The sequence below is a fragment of the Phytophthora sojae genome (assembly GCF_000149755.1).
Source record: "Phytophthora sojae unplaced genomic scaffold PHYSOscaffold_1, whole genome shotgun sequence".
In the NCBI taxonomy this organism is placed as follows: Eukaryota; Oomycota; class Peronosporomycetes; order Peronosporales; family Peronosporaceae; genus Phytophthora; species Phytophthora sojae.
Window position 1 is genome coordinate 5,247,125 of NW_009258115.1, and position 25,657 is coordinate 5,272,781.

General features: G+C 49.0%; 9 protein-coding genes across 9 annotated transcripts in view; 5 read left to right on the forward strand and 4 right to left on the reverse strand.

Annotated features, from left to right (window-relative positions):
• Positions 1–123: 123 nt before the first annotated feature.
• PHYSODRAFT_293687 (hypothetical protein) lies at positions 124–3,474 on the forward strand (the record flags this gene model as incomplete). The annotated part of the gene is made up of 7 exons (XM_009517021.1): positions 124–158; positions 181–841; positions 1,052–1,199; positions 1,335–1,948; positions 1,989–2,298; positions 2,331–2,809; positions 2,995–3,474. 7 exons carry the CDS (start codon positions 124–126, stop codon positions 3,472–3,474), a joined length of 2,727 nt encoding a protein of 908 aa, XP_009515316.1.
• Positions 3,475–5,041: 1,567 nt separating this feature from the next.
• PHYSODRAFT_472928 (hypothetical protein) lies at positions 5,042–7,025 on the forward strand (the record flags this gene model as incomplete). Its single annotated transcript, XM_009517022.1, has 6 exons — positions 5,042–5,164; positions 5,225–5,473; positions 5,671–6,070; positions 6,140–6,540; positions 6,586–6,868; positions 6,931–7,025. 6 exons carry the CDS (start codon positions 5,042–5,044, stop codon positions 7,023–7,025), a joined length of 1,551 nt encoding a protein of 516 aa, XP_009515317.1.
• A 3,056-nt stretch (positions 7,026–10,081) lies between these two features.
• Positions 10,082–11,065, reverse strand: PHYSODRAFT_471325 (hypothetical protein; the record flags this gene model as incomplete). Its single annotated transcript, XM_009517023.1, has 1 exon — positions 10,082–11,065. One exon carries the CDS (start codon positions 11,063–11,065, stop codon positions 10,082–10,084), a length of 984 nt encoding a protein of 327 aa, XP_009515318.1.
• A 1,063-nt stretch (positions 11,066–12,128) lies between these two features.
• On the reverse strand, positions 12,129–12,440 carry PHYSODRAFT_321743 (hypothetical protein; the record flags this gene model as incomplete). Its single annotated transcript, XM_009517024.1, has 1 exon — positions 12,129–12,440. The coding sequence occupies one exon, from the start codon at positions 12,438–12,440 to the stop codon at positions 12,129–12,131; it is 312 nt and encodes a 103-aa protein (XP_009515319.1).
• A 2,675-nt stretch (positions 12,441–15,115) lies between these two features.
• Positions 15,116–15,376, forward strand: PHYSODRAFT_448404 (hypothetical protein; the record flags this gene model as incomplete). The annotated part of the gene is made up of 1 exon (XM_009517025.1): positions 15,116–15,376. A coding segment is annotated over one exon (261 nt), but the record flags the coding sequence as incomplete, so codon positions are not given.
• A 1,049-nt stretch (positions 15,377–16,425) lies between these two features.
• On the reverse strand, positions 16,426–17,780 carry PHYSODRAFT_293689 (hypothetical protein; the record flags this gene model as incomplete). The annotated part of the gene is made up of 4 exons (XM_009517026.1): positions 16,426–16,471; positions 16,522–16,986; positions 17,045–17,344; positions 17,368–17,780. 4 exons carry the CDS (start codon positions 17,778–17,780, stop codon positions 16,426–16,428), a joined length of 1,224 nt encoding a protein of 407 aa, XP_009515321.1.
• A 1,092-nt stretch (positions 17,781–18,872) lies between these two features.
• PHYSODRAFT_321745 (hypothetical protein) lies at positions 18,873–19,964 on the forward strand (the record flags this gene model as incomplete). The annotated part of the gene is made up of 5 exons (XM_009517027.1): positions 18,873–18,925; positions 19,000–19,164; positions 19,357–19,398; positions 19,455–19,512; positions 19,545–19,964. The coding sequence occupies 5 exons, from the start codon at positions 18,873–18,875 to the stop codon at positions 19,962–19,964; spliced, it is 738 nt and encodes a 245-aa protein (XP_009515322.1).
• Positions 19,965–21,279: 1,315 nt separating this feature from the next.
• Positions 21,280–23,924, forward strand: PHYSODRAFT_321746 (hypothetical protein; the record flags this gene model as incomplete). Its single annotated transcript, XM_009517028.1, has 5 exons — positions 21,280–21,680; positions 21,843–22,088; positions 22,319–22,794; positions 22,991–23,223; positions 23,490–23,924. The coding sequence occupies 5 exons, from the start codon at positions 21,280–21,282 to the stop codon at positions 23,922–23,924; spliced, it is 1,791 nt and encodes a 596-aa protein (XP_009515323.1).
• A 1,264-nt stretch (positions 23,925–25,188) lies between these two features.
• The window catches only part of PHYSODRAFT_308999 (hypothetical protein), a gene marked incomplete at both ends in the record, with an annotated part of 2,933 nt that continues 2,464 nt past the window's right edge, over positions 25,189–25,657 (reverse strand). The window contains 2 exons of the mRNA XM_009517029.1: positions 25,189–25,389; positions 25,505–25,594. Coding sequence (XP_009515324.1) covers positions 25,189–25,389; positions 25,505–25,594 — 291 coding nt within the window. The remainder of the gene's footprint in view (positions 25,390–25,504; positions 25,595–25,657) is intronic.

Consider the following 25,657-nt stretch of genomic DNA (forward strand, 5'->3'; position numbering starts at 1 on the left):
AGTGAAAAAACCGTGATTGGCTCAACCGACCAACTTCAACATGATTTGCATAGCCATGCAACAAAAAGTGTTTTCAGCCAATCTCTCACTCTTCAAAATCGGAGAGTAAACAGGAAGGACACCATGTCGTTCTACTACGGGCGACAGCTGCAGCGAAGGTGACAGTGAACGTTACGGCAGTGGGGAGAGCGAAGACGAAGAAGATGAAGAGGAAGAGCGCTGCCACTGGCCGTTCTACCATGTCGGGGCGCCGACCGCCGTGCTGGAACCCAGAGGCGATCTTCTCAAGAAGATGAGTCACTTGATGGTCAACGTGGCGGATCCAACCGAAGACCTCAACTCTTTTGGGGAGACAGCTGGGATGCTGCCTGGTCTGCCAGGCCTCAGTGTCAACGGCGTCGGCTGCGTTTCGCTGCCACTGAGAGAAGAGAACGCAGCCCGGTTGAAGGCGGTGGGGGCTGTGGTGAAGGACAATTTGTGGATGTTGAAGCCTGCTCAAGTGGAGATGAAGAACCACGAGTGGGGCCAAGGCATCCACAGTTTAAGCAAGTTGTGCGCGGAGAAGTTGGGGTTTACTGGCGTGGCCCTCGTGCCGGTGTTGACGATGCTACTGCTGTATGGGAAGGGAGGGAGTCTGAGCAGACAGCAGGCTAATGATTCAACGGGGAGGTGTGTGGTGTCGGTGTACACCGGAGGAGACCTCATTGTGAACGACCACTCTGGTGTGGAGGGCTTCCAGTATGTTTTGGGGAAAGAAGATGGCTCGGCGGAATTCAAACCGCAATTTGTGGTATATCCGACTGGTGCATACGTTGCCGTTGAAGAAGTGACGAGTGGATATGTATTGGTCGCAGCGTATTCGCTCTGCTTGCCGCCAGAGTTACCGTCTTTTAGCGGCAGAAGTACAAGCTGTCTGCAACAAGTTCAGCTGTCTGAAGTCATAACGAAGATCATAGCAGCGGAGGACTCGATGAAAGGCTGCGCGACGATCTCGAGTGAGAAAAGTTTAAACTCATCGAAGGCAGAGACAGTTGCTCTTGTTCTCGTTTAGTCCTGCGATGAGAAGGAGATCGAGATAAATGGAGTGGAGTGTCTAACGGACTTGGATCGTTCTCGTGTTCAGCTGCTGGTCGCTGCGAATGAGCTTCTGCCTCCCCGGAAACAATTGAAGTTTTATGTTGTTCGCCTCTGTTATCAGGGTGAAGATTATTAGCGTGGAGTGGAAGCAGGAGAGAGGACTTCATGGTTTGGAGTTCACGGGGAAAAAATTGGAGATACTTCGTTCAACTGGAGTACCAAAGTAAACTTTCTGAATTCTGACGACGAGACTCTAGGTGAGTTATGGAGCAGTGATGATTCGGGTCCATCTCGGGGATATAAGCGCTTTGCTGTGGTAGGATGGCCAGTTTGCTCCGACATCAAGAACAAGTTTTCCTGGATAGGTGAAGTTTCTGCCGCGAATGCGGTCTTGGCTGGTCAACCTGTTGATCTTTCAGATCTACAAGCTTTCCTTCAATGTGAGAGCGAACAGCACACAGAGAAGACTACAAATCCTCGCAGTTCATATGGATCTGAATACCCGTACGCTGTCGGATACAGGTATGCGTCGACTAACAGAAACCCTGAACTGTCTGCGGGGCGTCCCTTGTCTTTACAACTTTGTCAAGGCCTATGTAGAGCCGTTGCCGAGTCAAACGATGCCAGTCTTGTTGCCACGTTTTTCGGAACATGTTTTCCTCGTCTGAAGGAAAAGCGGGAGCTGGTTTCAAATACTGCCACTTTGGTGCGTGCTTTTGGGTGGGAATCGGTCGGGGTGTGTATTGAAAAAGCTGTCGATCAACTCTCTTGTGAGGAGGCGATGGGGTTTGCTTTGACATTGCTAGAACTGCTGAAAGACAACTCTTCCACTCAAACAGCGCTCACGATATTTGTAATCAAGAAGGCTAAAGTGTGGCACCACCAGCGCCAGTGAATTTGCGAGCTCGCAGGATATAGCAACAATCTGGAAACATGCCGCTGCGTGTGGAAGGCCACAAGCGCTGCATGACATCGCAGAGATTTTCCAGAAGATGGATGGTCAGCTGCTTCGACCTGTTGTAAGTGGGCTCTCCGAGCTGGTAAGCGGGGCTAGTCCGCATGGACAACGGTTCATTCTCGCAATGATCATTGGCCGGCGTCGCGAATGGCTGGCAGCTGAGATTGCGGATATTCAAAAGCCGTTTACGTGCCAAGTTGTGGATAGTAACTTTCCCAATGCTGCGGAGCTCATACAATTTTTGAAAGGACCAAATGCGTCGTGTGAGATCCGGGGCTTCAAAGCATTGTTGAAGCCCGAAGTCGCGTGGCTCTCCTCCAAGCCAAGATAAAGCCATGCCTCAGTATGACCTCAGAAGGACGAGGGGTCCACGCGTTTGTTCGAATCACGAAGACCAGTGGTATGTTCGATCCAAGACGAGGGAAACTACCAGAGTACAATGCGGAGCATTGTCAACTAAACCAGCTGATGGCTTTAGTCGTGCCGGCCATCAAACCCGCTACTGTCCTGAATGCCAAGACAGACATCACTACTGGCAGAGCAACACCTTTGGTCAGAAAACCCTCGGCTGATTCCAGTGAAGTGACTAACAGTGCATGTGGAGGCAATAAGAGAACGATTGCTCCCCGTTCTCGAGTGGATGATACCGTGTGCGTCGATTCAAGTCATATCAACGTACAGAACTCTGGCCTTGAGGACGCTATCGCTACGGCAAGTACAGGTCAAACAAGTAGCTCAAGCGTGCCCCACCACAGTAGCAGCAGTGACAGCAGTGTTAGTTGTCGCCATGCGTGTGAATTGGGCAGTGCTACACGAATGACAAGTGACTCTGGGTCTACAAGGCTGTAGTCACAAGGTAGCAGCGCCTAACCTGTTGGTGCCAACGCTCATACAAGTAATGAGAACAACCACGATGAATCGTCTGCACGTTCAACCAGTGAAAATGAAGTGGCGGGTAGTTCATCATCCTGTATCTACCCATACCAATTTCCCCGAAAGCGAGGATCATCCAGTCGAGCACCGCCGGCACTGTACAGGCTAGTGATCGTGCCACCACTCGCTCATCAACAAGTGCTGTCGCGCAAGTAAAGCAAAACGAGCCTGCTCTAGTTGGAAATCCTGCCTCTGGAACCAAACATGAAGAAACCGGTGGGAAAGTTGCTCAAGAAGGATTCCGCAGTCCCAGAGGCGATAACGCAGTTCGGAGTGGTCGCCTCTCAAACTTTGACAAGTCTCCCAGCATTGGTGGTGGTGACCTCAGGAATCCGGCTGTTGTTCTTCGCCCGACGACACGTGCAGAGTTGCCAGCAGAACATCCTGATACCAACGCTGAAAACCGCCACAATAATGCCTCAACGCTGAGTGCCCGCTTCCGAGGGCTAACAACAATCGGCAAGAAGAGGCTGCGAGAAGATGACCCGACAGCAGCTACCGGCTAAGCATTTACTCCGAAGTATTTTTCTGGGGTCAGCGAACACTTTCATCAAGCAAGAAGCAGTCAGGTCCAAAAAGGAAAAAAATAATGCTAGCAGATCAATTGACGAAAGCGTGTTCGTGTGAGAAGTGATCGCCCTTCGTTGATATACATCTACTGTAGGAGAAATGCGAAAGATTAATGAGCACACGTGCTTGTGCGTTGACTACATAAGTGGATCCGCTGGAGCCAAGTTGGTGTAATTATTATGGAGTCATCTAAAAGTTCATATATTTCTGTTGTCGCCCCGTGGTCAGCAAACGCCGTAGATCAAGCTTAATCTTTACAAACATTGTTGTGCCCCTGACGTGGCGATCAGCCCAGAATACAACCACTGGGACATAAAGCCGAGTTGATCTGTCTTGTGGCACGCCATTTGAAAGCGGCTTTCCGCTCCAAAGTCACTTAGGCAATGGATCAGGTCGCAACTTTTCTGATGGATGCACAGAACTGTTCTTACTGAAGTACTAGATTAATGATCAAGACGCATGGCCACCGAATACACCGGATGCAAAAAGGCTGGTTTTGCATTCTTTAGGGGTGCGTGGCGTGAAGTGAATTCCACGTCTATTATTTTTATAGAAAATAACTCACTGTTGATGTCGCTTTTTCAGGAGACTCCATCTGAATTGATGAACATTGATGCCTGCAGGCCTAATGAGGCAAATTGGAAGAAAAAAAACGAAGCTAAGCCTAGCACATTTTGGTCACGATATTAGGCTCATACCGCCTACAGTTTTTTTATATTCAGTTTTGCAGCCACGTAGAAGAGTGCAAGAGCAGAATAGCGGGATCAGTGCAGTAGAGCTATCGCACGGCTCTATTGGCCATTATTTGATGTCTCCTCGCCCTAGTCAGTTCGTAATGCTTCATTACGATAGAAAATCTGCGACGCGCGCAATTGCAAGGCCTCTCATTGCCTAATATGTTTTGTACAACGAAACCCTACAACGAAACGCAACTTCAATCCTCAATCTTCCAGCAAGAGCGTCAACCGAATGGTGAAGCACCGCCACCTCAGCTCGAACGCGGGGCTCACAGGCCTCGAGCGAGAAGCTGAACACCTCGGACATCTCAGCGCCGCGCTCGCCGCCAACTGGGGCAGCTACGCGGGTCAGTTCAGCCAGCTCTACGGCGTTCCAAGCGCTGCCGCCGTCTCCGCTCCCAACGCCAGCGCTAGTCCGGCGTATTCGTGGCCCTTTTACGATATCGGAGGCCCAGACGACGTCCTCGCGCCCAAGGGGGAGGTCTGCCAACGCATCAGCGCGTTGCTGGGTCAAGTGACACACCAGGCGGGGGAATATTCTTTCGGAGGGGAAGCCAAGACGCTGCCGGTCATGCCTGGGGCTGCTGTGAAGGGACAGGATGATTTTATTGCACTGCCGCTGCAGCGAGACAATTGTGAGAGTTTACTGAAGTGTTGCCAGAAGGAGACTGAGACGGTGTGGGTGTTGCCGGGTGAGCAGGTGGAGATGAGGAACCCGGAGTGGCAGGCAGGGCTGGAGGACTTGGTGGACATTTCGGCTACGAGGATGGGGTACAATGGGGTTGTGATGGAGATTGTGCTGACCAAGTTGATGGTGATTAAGTGTGGAGGAAGTTTGCAGCTGGAGCAAGATCCGGACGAAAATGACCGGTGTATTGCAAAACTGGTGGTGCAGTTACCGTCGAGGTGTACTGGTAGAGACTTGGTGGTGCATGAAGAAGGGACGAAGAATCAGTTTCGATACACGCTGGGAAAGAACAAGGGGATGACAGCTTTCAAGCCACATTATGCGCTGTATACTGCTGGCGCCTTTCGTACGGTGGAAGAGATGACGAGTGAATTCAGTTTGATGTTGGTGTACTCGCTGTGCTTGCCCCCGGAGCTGCCGTTTATTCGGGGAAATAACGGTTTTGATTTGCTGCGGATGGAGCTAGCGGTGTCCATTACAAAGCTGCACGATGATTTAGGACTCATGGCAGTCAAGGACGAATGTATGGCGGTTAGAACGGTTCTGAACGACAACATCGACGACTGGAATTCAAGAATTGCGCTCATTTTGTCGAGAGGTTTTCAGTTGCAGGACTTCTCGGCCGATAGTACGGGCGACCAGCCAAACGCGGATCGAGATCGGATTGCCTGCTTGACTGCGGCTAATGCCATTGCGCCGCCGGAAAGCAGCTGAGGCTTTATGTCGCTCGTCTTCAGTACGGAATGCTTGGATCGTTTGGGATATGGGACCAGAAAAAAGCCGTGGAAAGCGCCACGTGGTATACGATTCGAGGGGAACCCCTTGGTGATAGCATTTCAACTCCGGTGAATTGGACCACAGACTTGCACTTCCTGAACCCTGGGAATGAAACCTTGAGCCAGCTTTGGAGCAACAGAGAGGGAGAGTTTGTCTACAGATACGAGCGTTTTGCTGTTGTTGGATGGCCGAAGGTTGTCGACATCAAGAATACGCACGTTTTCATGGGAGAAATGGCCGCTGCCAACTCTGTGTTCATGGACGCCCCTGTCCAATTGGCCCGCCTTCGAATGCTTTTACGATATCAGGCCAATCAATATAACCAAACGGGTGCAGGGATACCGACAGTCAGTGCGATCAACGCCTCCACGAACGATTTGTACGGGTGCGCGGCTCAAGATTTTGGAAATCAAGCTACCAACCGAAGTGTCCAAACGGCAATCAAAACTCCAGTATCTTTGGCGGCCTGTCAAAATCTCTACAAGGCAATTTCCGAGTCCAACGAAGTGTTGCTGGTGGATGTGTTTTTCCGGAAATATTTTGCTCGTCTTGGGCAAAAGCGAGAGCTGGTCCCGTTCCTTGCTTCTATCGTGCGCAAGTTTGGTTGGGAAGGCGTAAGCGCGCCAATTGTGCGAGCGTTCGACAGCATGTCGTCCTCAGGGTGCTTGGCGCTGGCTTTGCTGCTCGCAGATGCACTCATCGACGTCTCTTCCGTAAGAACAGCTCCTACAATCACTGCCGTTCAAAAAGCAGGCTTTGCGTTTGGGACGAGTCCAGGGGAACTCATGGCTTCAAGTGACGTGGGCTTACTGTGGAAGCATGCCATGGCATGCACAAGTCCGCAGGTGTTTCGTGATGTTGGGAACATATTCGCGTGGTTGGAAGCGAAGATGATCGGTCCTGCAGTGGAAGCTCTTTCCAAATGCGTCGGTGCATCCAGCTTACCGGAACATCGTGCGGTGCTTGCTACCATGGCTTCGCAACGTCGTCAATGGTTGATGGATCAGGATGCGCAGACAGAGAAACCATTCGCGTGGGAGATTGTCGACATGAACTTCGTCGGTGCAGCTGGAATGGCAACATTTCTCGATGGCCCCAACACCTCGTACCAGGTGCGTTGCTTCCAGGGTCTTGATGAGGCACATCGTCGAATGGCGCTCCTGCAGGCGAAGATCAGAGCACCGCTCAAGATGATCGTAGGTGGCCGAGGGCGAGATGCGTATGTTCTTGTCACCAAGCAAGCCGGCAAGTTTACCCAGAGAAGCCAAGACCTGCACAAATTTAAGGCTGAAATCCACCAGCTCAACCGCTTGCTGGCTGTTGATTCTAGGGGAACTGGTACCTCGGTCAGCTCGGCCAACAGTATCCATACTGGCACAGCCTGCGAAAACACTAACATCAATACGGCTGGCCCCAACAATGGCGGGCATGTGGTGGATTCCACTGCAGCAGAGGCTACTTCATGCTCCGTAGGAACCAAAAGACCGCGCGAAGAACCTGAAGTGATTGTTATCGAGTCAGTAAGGTATGTGCGCGTCTACCGTAACCTAAAATGTCATAGCTCGACGAAACTCGGTATGATCGCAGTTAACCTGTATTGGTGACCCGGGTGGTGAACCCAGGGGGTTTCGCAGTTAGCAGCTACATGAAGCATTTGAGGTAATGAAGGTAAATGTACGCCGAAATAGTTCTAGATGAGGTTTGCCCAGTAGACAGCCTGTATTCGAAGAAAAATAAACCAAATCAACCTGTACTAGATAAACGTAGATTAAAATTGCGACGCTTGCTTACATCGCCAGATATCTCGTAGCCAAGGAAGTACTTAAAGTAGAACCAAGAGCAGACTCCGTGCGCGCAATTGCCCGTTAACCCCAGTGAAATTTATCCTACGAAAAAGGATCAAATCCTTTGTTGATGTGGCATACACAGGCCGTTTTATCCTAGCGAGGCCGCCGTAGGATAAAAAATGACTTGGCGTTTGTATCGGAGGCGTCTCCCATCTTATCGGTCGTGTCGCATTTGACAAAACCACCTTTCGAAGCATAAAATTGTAGAGGTATTCAGACCAATACTCAGCTCAAGGCTAAATGCGGTTTTTATCCTAGCAGATAGGATAAATCTGGATGTTTGATAAGCTGTTAGAGACACTTTTCATGCGGCAATTTCGCAATGATGGACAATGAGAGACATCAAGTGGACACTAGTATCTTGTAGAGGAAGGAAAAGGCTTTGTGTGTGTGTGTGGCTTCAGATACTCGTATTTCCCAGCAGTCGTTTCTGTAAAAAGCGCTAAACTTTTGATCCTTTCTTTTATCCTACGGCCAGGCTCACTGGGGTTAAGATTATCAATATTGTGGTATTCACAGGCATCCCCTGCGCCTGCTTCGCAGCCGCAGCATCTACTGTGTAAGATGATGTGTAGGAGGTAGATATTGGAAGTCTTCTTTAGTTTTGTACCTGTATTAGACCGCTATTATGGATGCATGTCGCTGAGACTACCTGCCATCGTGACGAACAGCAATAAATCGACGAATTTGTAGCGCTGATCTCGCCAGTAGTGAAATTTACAGCTCGAACACGCTGCATCTGCTTCAAACGCACAAGTCGGGGAGTACATACCTGGTAAGGTGATGTCGGTTTGTCTGTTGCAAGCTCACGGTCAGACCTAACAAAGATTTTTGCTTGGTGGGGTAGTTTGAACCTATAAAATGCTACAAAACTCGATGTACATCAAGCCTTGATCAATCATTCAGAAATTATTCAAAAACAAAAGATGTCTTAAAAATCTCGATCTAAACGAAGCGCAGTTGACTAAGAGGCCGTAACTTCTGCCAGCGTATCGGCTAGCTGCCATTTTTTAGCTAGTTTACGCTTGATAAATGCATATGCTAAAGCTCTACTTGCCGCTGTGTATGGGTTATAAGGCGTTTCAGAAGGAATCATCATAAATACGGATACACCGTATACAGACAACATGGTATCCTCTCAATCCCAAGATAGTTTTGTTTTTGCCTAAAAGGGGTTCGACAGAATAGCAACAGTAGCAAACAAGCTACCTTGGCTGGCACAACTTTAATATTTGTCGTGGAAGTCTTGTTGGGTACTCACATGCCAATCCACAAAGACTCGTTCCAATGAGTGTGCAGGAATTCACCTTGCCGAGATCCTCTTCCAGGATAAATTTACATGACCAATTAATCGGTTTCAGTCTCGTAGACAACCGGCTCATAGAACTATGCATGTGGAAGTCAATCGATCACCAGTCAGTACATTTGCAATATGCAATATCATCTTTTAGTGTGTCTGAAAGAGGAGGTCATACATGTAACCAGAGTGTACCAGTACAATAGTAAACAGTACTTTGATAGTACTTTAGTAGAAGTACTATTACTATAGTACTAAGTACATTTGTCCGGGACTGTTCAAAGTACTTAGTACTAAATATCTAAGCGCAAAAGTACTTTTGATTGTACTACCAGCAGGCGATAGACGATGCATGTTGGCCTGACAAAGTATGCTTCTACGATACATCGTAGAGTGCATAGTGTTTTATTAGAGGGCAACGTTTGCCGGTTAGAGTGGTGGGTGTTTGGTTCATTCGGTTGAATTTGCATGTACATCTCGACCACCATGGTTTCTTCAGTCGTGGTGCAAATCTAGCTTTAAACAGGTTAGTTCATGTAATGAGGAAGAGTATGATTCCGACAAGAGAGAACAGGAGATGATGTAACCATTCGATCGGATCGATAGTATCAAAGCCAATGGGGTCAGTAACGAAGTACAATGTTAAGTGCTCTGAACATATTACAAGTACGGCGTAGTGCTGTGATAATGTCCGTATAGTTTATTGGAAGCTATGATTAGGTCACGATCAGCATCATCAGGACGTGTGGCCAACATTGAACTCAACGTTGTAGATCCTACAGTAGTTGTCAGTAGCCAGCTATACGATGCATGCTACTACAACAAGGTGAACCGGGCTGCATTTCTGCATTTTTTCGACAAAAAATGTGTATCTCGATGGAGTCTACTTTCTCGGGTTGCATACGATCTTGCCCTTCAGCGCGGTTAACACCTGGCGATTCTAACGTATAAGCTTATGTAAAAATTTGAAAATACTGTGACACGACATAAAATACGCGTCAACTGTCATAAAACTATGAAGTACAAAACAGCACTCATATTGGCGGGCGCGGTTTTTTTTCATTCTTTTAGCGGCTACTTTCCATTTATGGTCAAAAAGTTTGTTTTTCATTTATTATTGGCTAGTTTTCATTTCGATGGTGTTATTGCATTCACAAGGGTTATATTGCATTTATTGAAAAATGGCAAATGTCCGGGTTACTCGGTCCCTAGTTCGTAGCACCCGAAGTGCTCACTACTTATGGTGTTGATCTCCTCCAGGGACCACAACGGAGAGTTCCAGTCGTGCTCATACGGAAGTCGATCCAACACCGTCACCTTGTGCAGTGAGAGGTATCGAAGCTGGACATTCTCCACAATTTCATCATCCTTGAGGGATCCGCTGAGCGAGCTCTCATAGGTCTTTGTTCGGCTCGCGTTCACCTTCAATCCATGCACATTGTCGTCCCGGACGATGTAGTATCTCTGGTTGAAGTAATACGTCTGGATGTTGCGGATTGCTCTGCATTTGTGAGTCGGGAAATGGTTGTCGTCGTTGCAGAGGAGTACACCAGCTTCTAGAACCTCTGCGGAAACGGGTCCAGCGGCAAAGTGCTGGATAGACTCCGACCCGATTTCCATCGCGCACTCGACCAGGATTTTCGGTAGAGTCGACGCAAGCACATGCCCTGTTGAAGCCCGCAACTGATTCACTGTAGTAGTCTTGATGCTGTGGTGGTGCGATTCAATCGGATTCTGGTTCGGAATAATTCCTGGAACGTCGCTGGCCGTATAGAACCACGGGTGCCACGGCTCTGTAAGATATTCCGTGTCTAGCCACGCCGCATACTCGCCTTCACCAAACTCGTCCCAATTCTGAGTAATGAGTGCGGAAAGCGCCTCGAATTGCTGCTTCGAGCGCGATTGACTCAAATAATCGAGCTGGGGCTTGATGATGTTGTTGTAGCGGTCGCACTCTGCAAGCAACGCTTTCTTCTTTCTAGCATTCCGGTCGAGATGGGGCCAACAGTCGAGAAGCTTGATCTCCGACCAGACTGTCTGGAAAGTGTTCGCATTTGAAGTGGAGTGGTCCAATGACCCAAACTGTAGGTCCAGTGTCACGCCGAAACATTCTTGGCACCGTTGCTTGCATACGGAAAACAGCTTCGTATACGCAAAGGCGGTCTCCGTCCTGACGAACATGAATGCCATCGGGTAAAACTTCTGTTGATACGCGTGCGAAGCGGTGTAACGAAGTCCAAATGTGCCAAAAGACACAAGCGTCCAACCACCGAAGTGAAGCTTGTATGTTCCATCTGTGACCCCGAGCATCTCGCCATTTTGACCTGCCACTGTTCGGGGAGCTGTTCGAAAAAGCCTTCGCGAAGTGAAGATGATTCCGACCGAGGTGTCACCACTCGGTGAAGCAGTACAGCACTATGAGCTCATTTTGAAACTCAAAGTGTTAGCGATCGATGCGCCTAGCGTCCCGCTCGCGATTGTAGCGCATATGACCAAAAAATGCTGCTGGGGTTGTGCAGAGTCTTGGCGTCGCCCAAACCGTGACATCAGCGTAGGTGGTAATGTCGAAATCCCCCCGTCTTCGCAGTCGGTGTGCTCTGTTTTTGACTTGAGAAGCTGATGGCAGCAAGGTGGGAACTTCTTCGGAGTGATCGTACTTCATGCGTAGGGTGATCAAACACGTTTTGGGACCTTGGCCTCCCAGCAGCAACCGTCGATCTCCGGAAGTAATGACTTGTGAATCCCCGTCCGCTGCGTCTCAATCGGTGCCACAACTGCCGTATGCATACAACTACGCGACAACCGAAACTTGCCGTCGGGATCAAGAGTGATACGTGTCTCAGCTGTGCAATCAACATGAGAAGTACACCAGAGACGTTTGGTCACACTGTTGTTGTTTGACAGCGCGAATCTTGCGTTCTCGAGCCTCGGCTAGAGACTCAAAGCGTACTGGGTGTTCGAGCGTCCCATCAATAGCTGGGCTTTGTCGTTCTGTTGGGGCGGCCTTCTCGCTTTCTGAAATCTCCGACGACAGGTCTTGGTTCGAATCGTCTGGGTCCGAATTATTGTCGCTGCCTTCGTACTGGTCCTCCTCGCTGCTGTCATCGTGCGATGAAGGTGCATCCAAGTCTGGACCACCGGGGCTAGCTGCGGTCGTGTTGGTCTCTTCACCGGCGAGTTGCTCGGGAACGACGACGTGTTACGACTCCCGTAAAATTTCAGACAATCCGATTTGGCAGGGGACTTAGTCGGAATCGAACAGGTCGTCGTCACGGTCTCCGTAGGTCTCGACAAACTCAGGAGTTCGTGGAGAGCGCCTCTCAGGCGACTGTTGTTGTGGCGGAGGCGTTGGGGCTGGATCGCGCTCAATGCCGTAGCGAGCGAGCCGGTGCATGGATTGCTCCATCGCCTCGATTTCTTCGTCGAGGCGTCGCAGACGAGCGATCAGCCGGACTCGGGCGCGCTCTCGGCCTTTTAGGCATCGCGCGAGAGCGTCCATGTGCGCCTCGCTGTCTTCATCATCGTTGTGGAAGCGGCGTCGAGGTTCGCGTGGCATGGCAAATTGCTTTGTGCCATGCCAGACAAACCTCGCAAGGTAAGCTTCACACCTAGGTGCAAAATATGTGATAGCGGCTTCTGTACTTAAATCACCTAGATAATATATATGATAACGACATCTGTACTTAAACCTGCCGCGAACCTTGTCCGAACCTTTAAAGACCAGAAATGCTATAAATGACGCTAGGTTAAAGTTCCAGAAACTTGCTTTGATGCTGCCCTTCTAATTGTTACATGCAATGCATGTAACAGCCATTTCGAATGTAAAGAATGAAATAAATCCATCGGAAATGCAATGTAGCTGTCGAGAATGCAATGTATCCCCGCTAAATGGAAAGTAGCCGGTGAGAGAATGAAAAGTTTTTTTCCCATATTGGCTGACGAATTTCTTGTTGTTTATTGCACGACGTGTCTACCAGACTTCGTCTTGCCGAATACATTCGTCGTAGTCTGTAGAACCCGCGCGTTCATGTCTAAACTGGAAAACCTGGTTTACATTAAAAACAAACTATGGCTAAGCCGACCAAGCAAGTGCCCAATGAAGGCCCAATTTTTAAGTTAAGCTTCGGTTCTGCGAGCAAGCCCAGAAAGGGAATGAATCAAGTAATCGTCGATTCAGGCCACTTTAGAAACTTTAGTGTCGAAAACTGGTCCAAACCATCTTCGAGGTCTAGTATAAATTGGAGACGTTATAATACCAGTAAGGCGATCTATTACGCATACTTTCATGTTTTTTAAGTGTGTATGATAATGGTCAGCAAGTGGCGAAGCGTGGTTTTCTACGCGCGTGGCTACCCCATTTGAACTTCTGAAAGTCTTTCACCCCCAGCTTGGCGGAACGGCACACTGCACATCTATCTATCTATCTATCTATCTATCTATCTATCTATCTATCTATCTATCTATCTATCTATCTATCTATCTATCTATCTATCTATCTATCTATCTATCTATCTATCTATCTATCTATCTATCTATCTATCTATCTATCTATCTATCTATCTATCTATCTATCTATCTATCTATCTATCTATCTATCTATCTATCTATCTATCTATCTATCTATCTATCTATCTATCTATCTATCTATCTATCTATCTATCTATCTATCTATCTATCTATCTATCTATCTATCTATCTATCTATCTATCTATCTATCTATCTATCTATCTATCTATCTATCTATCTATCTATCTATCTATCTATCTATCTATCTATCTATCTATCTATCTATCTATCTATCTATCTATCTATCTATCTATCTATCTATCTATCTATCTATCTATCTATCTATCTATCTATCTATCTATCTATCTATCTATCTATCTATCTATCTATCTATCTATCTATCTATCTATCTATCTATCTATCTATCTATCTATCTATCTATCTATCTATCTATCTATCTATCTATCTATCTATCTATCTATCTATCTATCTATCTATCTATCTATCTATCCATCTATCTATCTATCTATCTATCTATCTATCTATCTATCTATCTATCTATCTATCTATCTATCTATCTATCTATCTATCTATCTATCTATCTATCTATCTATCTATCTATCTATCTATCTATCTATCTATCTATCTATCTATCTATCTATCTATCTATCTATCTATCTATCTATCTATCTATCTATCTATCTATCTATCTATCTATCTATCTATCTATCTATCTATCTATCTATCTATCTATCTATCTATCTATCTATCTATCTATCTATCTATCTATCTATCTATCTATCTATCTATCTATCTATCTATCTATCTATCTATCTATCTATCTATCTATCTATCTATCTATCTATCTATCTATCTATCTATCAATCCGAGCGCTGAATTGATTGAGGAAGATCAACGGCTTCATGTGGCATGAATGTCGCTCGATGCATCCGCTAGGCGGGGAAGCTACGGATGTAGCGTGAATGTCGTTCGATGTCATCCAAAACCTTCCCCAATCGACAGTTCTTCGAACTGCGAACTAACCGACTTACAGTCAACCGTTGGCATCAGGCCTCCGAAAATACAGTTGCAGTAGCATCATTAGCTGTTTCGACAATAAATTATTCCGCGGAGATCCTGAGGTCAGCCAAATAAATTATTCAGTATATTGCGAAAATTGCAATACACGATGGCAACCTGCATTACGTAGTTAAGGTTCTACAAACTTCAGAATTTACAACCTTGCATTCTAACCAGTGCTTTGTGGTATCTCGAAATGCAGCGGGGACTGAGAAAACGCAACAAATACCCATTAACACGGGTCATCTCTTGCGATCAGGCGAGATTTCGGAGGATGCCTCTGAGTCGAGTATCGATGCACAGCCTATTTGGTTTTATGGGTAGGTGCATATGAATGCTTACTACCCCTGAGTAGGAGTGAATAAGTCTGTAACATCGTCATCTAGCTTGGGATCGATTCGTGCCGTTTTGACCACTGTCATCATAGATGGCAAACATACGCCTGATTCACCGCTCAATTTCAAGGTGCTCGTGCCAAAGCAATACTTCAAAAACGTCCATATATGTAGAAGAAGGTAAGTTTTTCGCGATACAGTGCTACTTGCACGCTGAAACACGTCCTAGCGCTCAGAAGGCTGGTTCACAAAGGCAACTAGATGTTGTTCCTGTTGAAGGCAACCTGTACATAATCGAGCTTTGTCGAGTTATCGTCCTGTTGTAACAAAAACAACTCGACAGCGAGGGTTACACCAGGGTTACCCCTCAAGTGAATTAAAAAAAGGCTACCATGCCGCCCTGAAAGGGTGGATGGGTACGTCGACGGGGGACTTTCTAACTCTTCATACCAGGATGGAGCCCTGGTGGCACCAATCCATAGACAAACATTGGGTCAACGTCTCCAACGCGGAGGTGTACGTACCAAGGAGGCTTCGCGCGACGATCTTTGCTGGGGTCGTCAAAGTTATTGATCGAAATGCGTCGCATCGGTGTCTAGAAACTCTACAACATGGCGCGGAGCTACTACGGCCATGCACAGGTTCTTATCAGCGGACGTTGGGACTGCCATGCACCCACGTCCTCCACCAAAAAATGTTCGGGCGTGTTCCGCTGCAGCCGTCGGATTTCCACCCGCATTGGTGGATCCATCGTAACCAAGCTCCACGTGAGCTACCGCTGTGCGTGCTAGAGCCCGAGCGTATTCAAGATCGTAGAGCTCAACGTGCAGCGGAGTGCCGGGCTCAACGGCATATGGCAGGAGCCGGACCGAGGGAAACACGTCGAATTCCCTCTGCTTTTGAAAATTATGTGTATATAAGTTTATCATAGCTAGATCATACCATCGTTAGCGCAAACTATCCCTTCAATTGTATGTGGACTCAGCTTAATGGTGTAGATCGTTGATTTAATGAGGCGGATCGATGATTTTGTAACGCTGATCGATGATCTAATGATGCCGATCGATGATCTCCATGAGGCGGATCGTTGATCTAATGAGACGGATCGTTGATCTAATGAGACGGGTAGTTGATCTAATGAGTCGGATCGATGATTGGATGCTGTGAATCGATGCGCTAATGACAAGGATCGATGCCACGATGATGCCGATCGATGTGTGCATGGGTCGGATCGATGATATAATGTTGTGTATAGATTCCGGCCGGCAGTTATGGAAGTGAGATGACTACACAGTCATATCCTTCATCTAACTTCTTTATCTCGAGCTTTATTGTCTTCTCTACATGGGTGACCCTCGTAGCTGCCAGCTCGGCTCTTTATACTTTGCTATAATATACTGCATACAAATGCCTATATATTGTGGCGTAACCGGATCGATGATTTTATAATGCAGATCGATGGTGTAATGATACTGATCGATGATTTTGTAATGCGGATCGATGACGGCATGATACGGATCGATGGTTTTCTATTACGGATCCATGATTTCCCACCTAAAATGTAAGTTAATATATTCTTCACAGTATGTATCAATAACATATGTTATGTATTAACGTTGTTTACTCGTCTTTTTCTTCTTGTTCGCCATCCCCCGTGCCCCCAGCACTTGTGTGGGTATAGTACGTGTTCTTCTTGCCGAAGTGAGAGTCACAAACCTCGCAGTAGGCTCCCTTGTCGCTATTCCGCTTTCTCTTACCAGCAATTGCAGGCTTCTAGGGGCGCTGCAAAACCGTGTGTGGTTATTCATGTCCCGCTTATCGACACATTGTTTAGAACAGTGAATGCAGCGGTAAACAGCCCACACCACACGCTCCACAACGCCCTCATCGTGGTAGACACCGTTAATGAGACCTTGGATTCTAATGTTCCCATCCTTGTACGGGGCGTCAGCGTGGGGAAGGTCGCCTCGGTAGACGACAACATCCCCCAGGGACAGATCCTCAAGTGCAGTACACTTCCCGCTTAGCGCTGCCCCCGCAAACGCCTCAGGAACGATTATGAGCTTCGTTTCGGGCTCTAGAACAAGCAGCAGGGATGCCTGGACCCGCTTGATCGTCGCGTCAATAGTTTCCGCAGACTGAAAATCGCGATGCAACTGCTCGCCCCGAGCTTTTGGTGGACTGCACCACGGAGATACGTTCCGACACACTCCACAACTTGTGCACGTTCGAGGCTAACGTCACAAAGCGCTCAAACACCAATCGAAAAGCGTCAGGAGCGCTGTCCTGGATACCAATTTCTGCTACACGGCGGGCTGGTTTTCGGATGTCTCGTAGCCATTTCGTCTCGCTCATGCTCACTATTGCGCTCAACAACAACTTAACTTGGTCTTGGTCTATGAACCCACGCAAACTAGCATAACCATTATTCCAAAATATAGCCATCTCATTAATAGACCAAGGTCGAGTGATATCAACAGCGTGCTCGCTATTGGCTTCACTTGGCGTGGCGGCGACTCCTTCGGGGTGTCGGTCGGGCCTTGACCGTCGGGATGGACACACGTGTGCCCGTTCAATGTGCTGCAGTTGCTAGCAACCTCTTCTCGGACACTACCAGCACCGTCTGTGCCCTCACATGGAGTCGCCGCCGCATTTGATGGTGGATCCTGTGTTGAGATGGCCAAGGCCCCGGCCGGAGCAATGCTAGCGACAGACGATGGCACACGGACAGTCTGTACTCCGGCGGGGCCTTGCTTTCGTTGAGCCTTGCCAGCCTTCAAGCCGCCACGGCCAGCCTTGGCTCCAACTAGGCCTTTGTCCCTACGACCGCGTGCTGCCGTCGAGTGTGAGGGCGTCAAGTGCGAGGGCGTCGAAGGCGAGGACACCGAGGGCAAGGACGCCGAGGGCACGTCCACCGAGTGCGTGTCCTCTGCCGAGTGCAAGTGAGAGGGACTTGAAGCCGCAGCCTGCTTCATGGCTGCAGGCGAAGCCGGATTGGCTGAGCGTGGTGGTGGGTCCCGTTGTTTGCTTGCGCGGGGGATGCTTCGGCCAGGAGTTCTAGCCGCGTTGCGGGTAGGAGAATCGGCAGCGTTGCTTGACTTGCGCGGGGCGGCTCATGCTCGGCGGGGTGGGGAGGGAGGAGGTGGAATAAGGTTTCTATTAGATGATCTGCGAGAGGCTCTGTGAGCGACCTTCACGGCCGTCGAGCCGATTGTACCAACTTTCGTCAGATCCGATGTGCGTCTGTATTTTGCAGATGAGAGTGCCTGCTCATCTACCACATGATTTGTCAGACTTGTTTTTTGTATGCACGCCCGCTGCGGATAGCAGGCCCCTGCTGCCGATATCACCTCCCTTTTCAAGTCAGTCTTCATGTGTCTTGTTCAACAAAAGGATGCTGTCGGGTTGCTCGGACGTGCAGTACGCGAAATGGTGTGCAGTTGTCCGAACATGTATAAAAGGTGTCAAGTATTGTGCTTTGCAAACGTTTTGTCGTTTTGACTTGGAGCCCTCCTCGATTTATAATAACTCGATTTCGATTTAATAAAACGAGGTCAAAGAAAGGGACAGATCGATATATTTAAGCCGGCCAACAACTTGAGCTACGACAAGCCAAATCAGGGCTCGAGGTCGATATCCTTGTGAATTTGAGCAGAACGAGGTCGATCTACGGCAAATCGATTCCGTTTGCATTTTCAAAAGCGCTATTCGAGCCGATCTAAAAAAAATCGAGGTCGTCCGTGCTACCGCCTCTGTTTTCTGCCCTGATTTGAGGACCGGCCTTTCATGATCTAGGCCATAAAACGCGGTGAAATTTTATCTCCATAGCAAAATTCTGGAGGAAGTCACCGCCATGAAGAACTTCAACAGGAATGTCACCGCAATGAAATCAAATCTTATCATATAAAAGTGTATATAACGGTAAAAAGTGTATCTGACGTTTTTATCAGTTTGAAACGAAATTTTCTGAAAATCACCATTCCATAGCCAGTTCTCCGTACGTTTATGACTTACTCACCGATTCCTCCTAGAAATCTCCACCTTGCCCTACAAACACTTTACCCTCCATGAATCGTACTTCTCCGTTCGGCAAGCTTCGCGGCCAGGTTTTGTACAACAGGTCTGGCAACAGGTATTATCCAGAGATAATTTATCCCGTTTTTTAATACCGTCATTTCAGTTTTTGCCTCACAGCCACCAATTCGAGGGGGCCAAATCCAGCCACGTGGCATTCGACGTGCGTCGGTTGCTCGGCCCTGGAGGCCCCAGCACCATAGCGCGCACCCCCAAGACGGCCCATATCAAGGCGCAGATGTTCATGCTGAAACATTTGAGTTCTGTTCTGGTTCCTCAGTTCTGGTGCCTCCTCCTGGTTCCTCACTTCCGGTGCCTCCTCCTGGTTCCTCTGTTCTGGTGCCGCCTTCTGGTTCCTCTGTTCTGGTGCCTTCGCTACGCAAAATGGTCATCGTGAACTCCAAATTCAGCAAGCCAAAACGCAGCAGCAACTGCAGCAACAACATAGACAGCATGAATCGCAATCCACCGTTGCAGCCGCCTCAAGGGCAGCATCGCGGAGAGCGGCAGCGACGACCTGTCGTGGTTCCAGCGTTCAAAGCTTAGCATGACTCGTGGGCACTGCTCGACGTCAGTTTACAGGATTACATGGAGACGACGCGTCACAAGATCGTCATCGCGGAGGTCATCAACGTGGCTCGCCGCAATGCAGGCTTGCGTGAAAGGTCCGCTTCCGAGGGCTTCCTGACTCAGAAATTTCTCTCGTGCCCGACGACTGGGAGCCCTATCAGCCGAAGTACATCTGCACACACGGCTGGAAGGAGCGTGATAGATCGACGGGGAAGAGGACGTCGCACAAGCTCCGCCGCACCGAGTGTCCGTTCCAGATGCTGGCTCAAGTCGTCATGCGCCGAGACGGAACGTGGGGCATCGTCATGAAGCGCGAAGTCTACAACCATAACCACCCCGTTTCCGACGGTATCTACAGGTCTTACCCAGGTATTCGCCAGGTTCCAGCAGGCTCTGCTTTGATACCGGGTATTGAGCTGCTGGTCAACGCCGACGCTGGGACTGCAAGCATCTACAACTACATTCGCGAGAACTCCAACCACCGCGTCACAATGGACGACGTTCGTGTGGCCTAGTGCCCCAAGCTCCTGGGAGCCGACCGGTCCCGGGGTTGCAGTTCCCGGGGAGGTGTGCCTGCCCGAGTGATACATGGTGTGCCCCACACGAGAGGAGCCCCGGGGGGCCAGCGTGGTACGAGTGGTGACGGCAGAAGAGCCGACCTCGGACCAGCCCATAACGAACTCAAGTGATTAAGCGGATACCTGTCGGAAAACCATAGTTAAGCGTTTCCCCGGGACCAGTGGCCTTGGGGGAGTGCCCAATTCAGTCTAACTTTTTCCCCAAAGAACTCAATTCGCTTTCGCTTCAGGAACTCCAAGGTACGAAGGCCGCGGTCACTGGGACTCGCGCTAGTAGGCTATCCCCAGGTAAATCGATAACATTTTTACCAGGGTTTCCCTCCAGGAAGCCCCAGACATTTCATATTTGTCCCCCCGGAGTGCGGTCTAGCCAGCACGGGTAAGGGCATTCCATATTCACAGGGTCTCTCCCGTGGGGTCTCGCCCCGAAAAGTACTGCGGCCGTCACCGAGGGAGTCTTGCTCCGAAAGACTTGATTGCATATCTGAGTTGCGTGTTAACTCCGCCCCGGGAACCAGGTAGCGTCACCGGGCGATTGATTATATTGCTACCAAGCCAGCGTACTGATAAGATCGGGACTCCCAGGAGATCCTCAGTGGTTGACCATCCCTCTGATCCAAACAACCGATTCGAAGGGGGTACACAAGGTGAGGTTACTGACCGAGTCCCAGGACCCCTTGCTTTCCCATAGCGAGTGAATGTCCCGGGAACTCACGGCCCCGGATAAATCCCTCGTCCGGACGGGCCGTCTATCTACTAGGAGATTCACTCTCTCTAGTTCCCTAGATCCATAGTCTAGGAACGCAACCCGGGAACTGGTGGGTGCCGTGGGCGGAAGCCAAGGCGCTACATCACATTCGGAACCTAGTTGCACGGATGCACAAGAAAGGCAAGTCATTGTCGTGATAACATGAGTTGACTGAGAAGCTGACTTTATTGACACTGATGAATAGGAATTGAACTATCCGACGACGACGCAGTGGCGGAAATGATCGTGAATTTCAACTTGGAGTCGCCCCTGAACGTGTCGTCGATGCATGAGAACGAACACGGCGAGACTGGCGTGATATCGTTTATGAGTGGCCATATGCGGGGTAATGCTGTACAGATTCCCAGAAGTGATTCAAATGGACTGCACGCATCAGACAAACCAGTGAGTCTCTATTATGTTTGCAGGTTTTGGCTACGTATTATCCCGTTTTGACCAGGGTTTGGATTTGTTATTATTAGATACAACCACCGGCTTCTCACGATGGTTGCGGTGGATCAATACGGGAATGGGCAGCCCGTGCAGTACTTACTGATCGAGACGAACAGCGACTGGCACATGGCTAAGTGCATGGACCACGTCAAGCGGGCAAACGAACAATGGCGCTTGGTGCGGATTGTCATCGTTGACAAGGACATGCGTGATATTGATATCATCCGCAAGAAGTTGCCAGAGGCTCACGTGCTACTGTGTCACTTTCATGTGATCAAGTGGGTGCACGAAACGATTCGAAAGTCCAAGAAGTACGGCGTGTACGAAGAAGATGTGCTCTCTCCGATGAAGCACATCATTACCAACATGACCTACGCTAGGACGTCTGAAACATACACGTCTCATTGCGACGAGTTCAAGCGTTTCGCTGACAGAGAAGACCTCCCAGAGCTGTGGGGCTACATTGACAAGAATTGTTGTGAATGATGTGAGATGTGGGTGATGGCGTTTCGTGTTGGGCTGCGCCATTTTGGCAATCACGCCGACAATCACGTGGAAAGCTTGTTCGGAAAGCTGAAATGCTACTTGAAGGACCACCTGACTATGCGTTCAAGCCTGAAAGTCCTCCTGGCCTACCAGCGACAAAAGGAGGAAGAGTACATGGTCAAGGTGGAGATGCCTGGGACGTTTCGAGACGTTTCCTACTGTGAGCAGATGAACATTGCACTTGACATGACGACACGTTGGGTAGCAGCGGCGATCAAGACGCAGTATGACGTCGCAACGGATGCCTTGATTGCTGACTATTACGCATTCAAGGATAATGACACTACGATCACCGTCCAGTATGATGAACACGAGTATGCACTCGAGAAAGAGGGCTGAACATGCGCCTGCGAGTTCGCACAAACCATGAAGCTGCCGTGCAGACACGCGATGGCGTATCGGAAGACGTGCAGAAACCCTCTGATCATCCCTTCTCAACCATATCGCCCAGGTATGTCCAGGTTTCACCCATGTATTCACCAGGTATTGCAAGTTAGTTTAGGTATTGACCAGGTATTCACCATGTTTTGTGTTGAATATGTAGGTGGTTCGACCAGCGTCGGCTCTCACAAGATGAATTGACTGAAGTTGAGCAGCCTTTTGTGGCAAACGTGTTCAAGAAGAAGCAGCGCGCCGTTGATGGGGCTCTGAGCGTGGCTGAAAAGTATCGCCGAGCACAGAAGGCATTCGACCGTATCAGTGGAGAGCTCGCGCAGGTTCAGGACGAAGTGTTCGAGTCTGCAATGAGCGACCTTGACAAGTCGTGGTACAATCTGAGGCATGGTAAGACGGATCTCCTGCCGCCCCCATCCTCTGGTGACGGAGGCTCAGGAAGTGGAGGTGGTGGTGGTGGGAACGATGGTGGCGCTCCGGGTGGGAGTGCGTCCCAGGGAGAGGGCCCGCAAGAAGATCATCACGTTGACAATGCCGAAGAAGGCAGCATGCAGGACGAAGACGGATCTGACGATGGGGCGCCGACGCAGGTCGTCGATTCGACAACCCAAGCTGCTGATAATGAAGGTTGTTCACGCGGGCTTAGCGTTCAACTGTCAGGCAATGTCAGACGGCAAGCCCCCCCCTCTCGACCGTGCAGCGCAGAAGGAATAGGCAAAAAAGGCTTTGAAGGAGTACAAACCTACGGGCTTTATTAGCGAAAAAGATGTGTGTGAAGTGGTGGCTACAGTTCACGATGTTAAACCTGGTATTCGTGAGGTAGGGAACCCCCTGGCTACGTTGCAAGTGAAGTCTCATGGGCAAGGCAAACCCATTGAGTGGCGCGTCGACGCTGCATTCGTCCCAGACACAGTCCGGTTTCGTCTACTGGAGTCTATAGTTGACAACGCGCTTGAGCAATTCCTCGGCGGCCTTGCGAAGAACGAACAGATCGAGCTAGACAGTGAGGGCGAAGCCGCTACAAGCGGCGATTGTTATGTGGCGGCTATTGCTAAGGTCGGTCAGTTCACGCGTTACCAAGTGAAGTCTATGAAGTGGTTGAGGAACCTACAAGCTACATGTCGTGATGTTGTAATTTGTTGCTCGTGGCTTCACCGCGAGGTAAGAGCTGCTCATGCCCCCTCTCTCCGTGTGCCGGTGCATTTACTGAGCTCTTGGAGAACGGACCGTACAATGAACTGCGTAGCTTCGGATTCGACCTGGCGTACTCGGATCTGTATTGCTTTCGCGACCTGGCCTGACTAAATGATGACGCGATGAAGGCATTTGCTGTGGTGCTGGCCAGCTACAATAACAATGTGACAATTACGGCCACACCGCAAAGGCATGGTGAGGCTACACAGCAGAAACGAAGTCGTAAGGGCCTGCTTTCATCCAACGCACTAGAGGACGTCGTTGCAGGTGTTTCGACGTATGCATTTGTGCTGCTGCCCGTAATTTTCGGGGGCACTCACTGGGTATGTCTCGTTGTCGACCGAGATGCCAAACAAGTGAAGACGTACGACAGCAAGAATGACAAGCGCAATAAGCAGATGTTGAAGAAAATCGCGAGTGAGAAAATTGCTGCAGATGCGACTATGGCGAGCTACACGACTGTCGAGATGACCGAGCCTCTTCAGCCCGACAGTAATAGCTGCGGGGTTTTGTGTGTCGCTTCTTCTGGACCTGTGTTAGCGACGACGCTCCAAGTGATGTAACGCCGACGGGTATCACCAAGCTGCGCTGGGCAATGCTGGAAGCAATCCTGAAGCCGAATCGTCGCTAGTCGCAAGAAGATAAAGGCATAGTGCATTTTGAGGCTAAACTTAATACATGGACACTACGTGGATGACATCTGGACAACACCTGGAGTTACGTGATGGAGTCATACTTGAGTGATGGCTTCACTTGCCGGTTCTCACCATGCCGACGGAAGTCGGCGCTCATCGCTCTGGCTTTTACTCAAGTAGCGCACACATGAGTATTCCAGGTATTGATACCTGCACGAAACCCGGACTCTACTGCTGAAGACTGATTGGCTAGAGCTCTTCCGACACGAACTGAGCGCCGTCACGTCCACTTCTGCTCAAGTTCCGCACACATGATTCTTCCAGGTTTTCCACGCGCATTATACCTGGTCAGGCAATTTATGTGGGTCGCATAGATTACTTTCATCGGATTCGGCAGGGTTTGAAAAACCTGTAGATAACCTGGAATAAAACTTGGACAATACCTGTGGAATCAGTTTTCTGAGTTAAATCTGAATCTGGGAAACCTGGGCGCTAAGGCTGTCCTTCTCCGTCCCACGAAAGTATGCAGTAAATTTTCATTTCTCAGTTTCTCGTGAACAAATTATCCGTTTCCTGTGCTGCGGTTAGCAAATGCAAGCGCATAATCTGCGCTTCTTGATGTTTTTTTTTACAGCTCACCACTGCTTCTTTCAAAGAAGCCAGCGATGGGCTCCTGGCTCTAGAATGTGAGGGTCGTCACATTTTCCTCCGTAATTCATTGACTATTTGTCGCCTTACCAGCAAGAAGGTATGGTTGGGATCGCCTTCATTCACTGCGTCCAGGAACATTTATTATGGGCGTAAAAGCATTGTTTTAGGCTCGCAACAACAGCGTTAACAAATGGCCAATCCGATGCCATCGTAAGCGCTTTTGCGTTTTCATTGGAAAACAAGGAACGCTGAATCGTATTTTGTTCAATCATATGTATTTATGTACACCACACAATGTTGGAGAGGACATGCATTCGTGGAACGGAGAAGTATACTTTACGCATTAGCCCAGCACATTTTCGAAATTTGTTTCCTATTTCGGGGTAATCGTACGATGTATGCAGCTTACATCATCCATTTTTTAACATAAATCTTGCTTGTATGTATCACTACTGGTACTTTGCAAGTTGAGGTTCGCGATTCTGCTGATTGGTTTGCAGAAAGTTCATGGGTGCCAATGCGTCGTTCTTGAAATTTTAAGTTAGTTTCTAGCTGTTGCTTGGTCGATGAGTGCGTTCTCAATGAACTCGCGATGGTCTCGCATGTTTTGACCACCGCTGACTATCATGAAGTCCGTCATGCGGCGCATATCATCCAGTGTCTCTATGTCGCGGTCGATGGAAATCATGTAGCAGAGCTGCAGTACGGAGAGTTCCCGATCCGGGGTCGAGTCTGGAAACCGCTTCGTGACAGCTTACCCTCGCATGTTGAACGCGAGTCCGCGTAGCAGCTTGTTTTTCACCTCTATCGGCACAGCGCGGGAGGTCCAGGCGATGACGTCACGGTCTTTTTTTTACATATCGTCGGATAGCTTGTTTGACGCGGACATCAGCCCGAGAGCTGTTGGAAACAATCTTCTTCTTAAAGTCGGCGATGAGCGTGAACGGCTCGTTGAGATCCGTATGCGATGAGCAAGGGTCAAATCATGGCAGACAACATTAGTACATGTT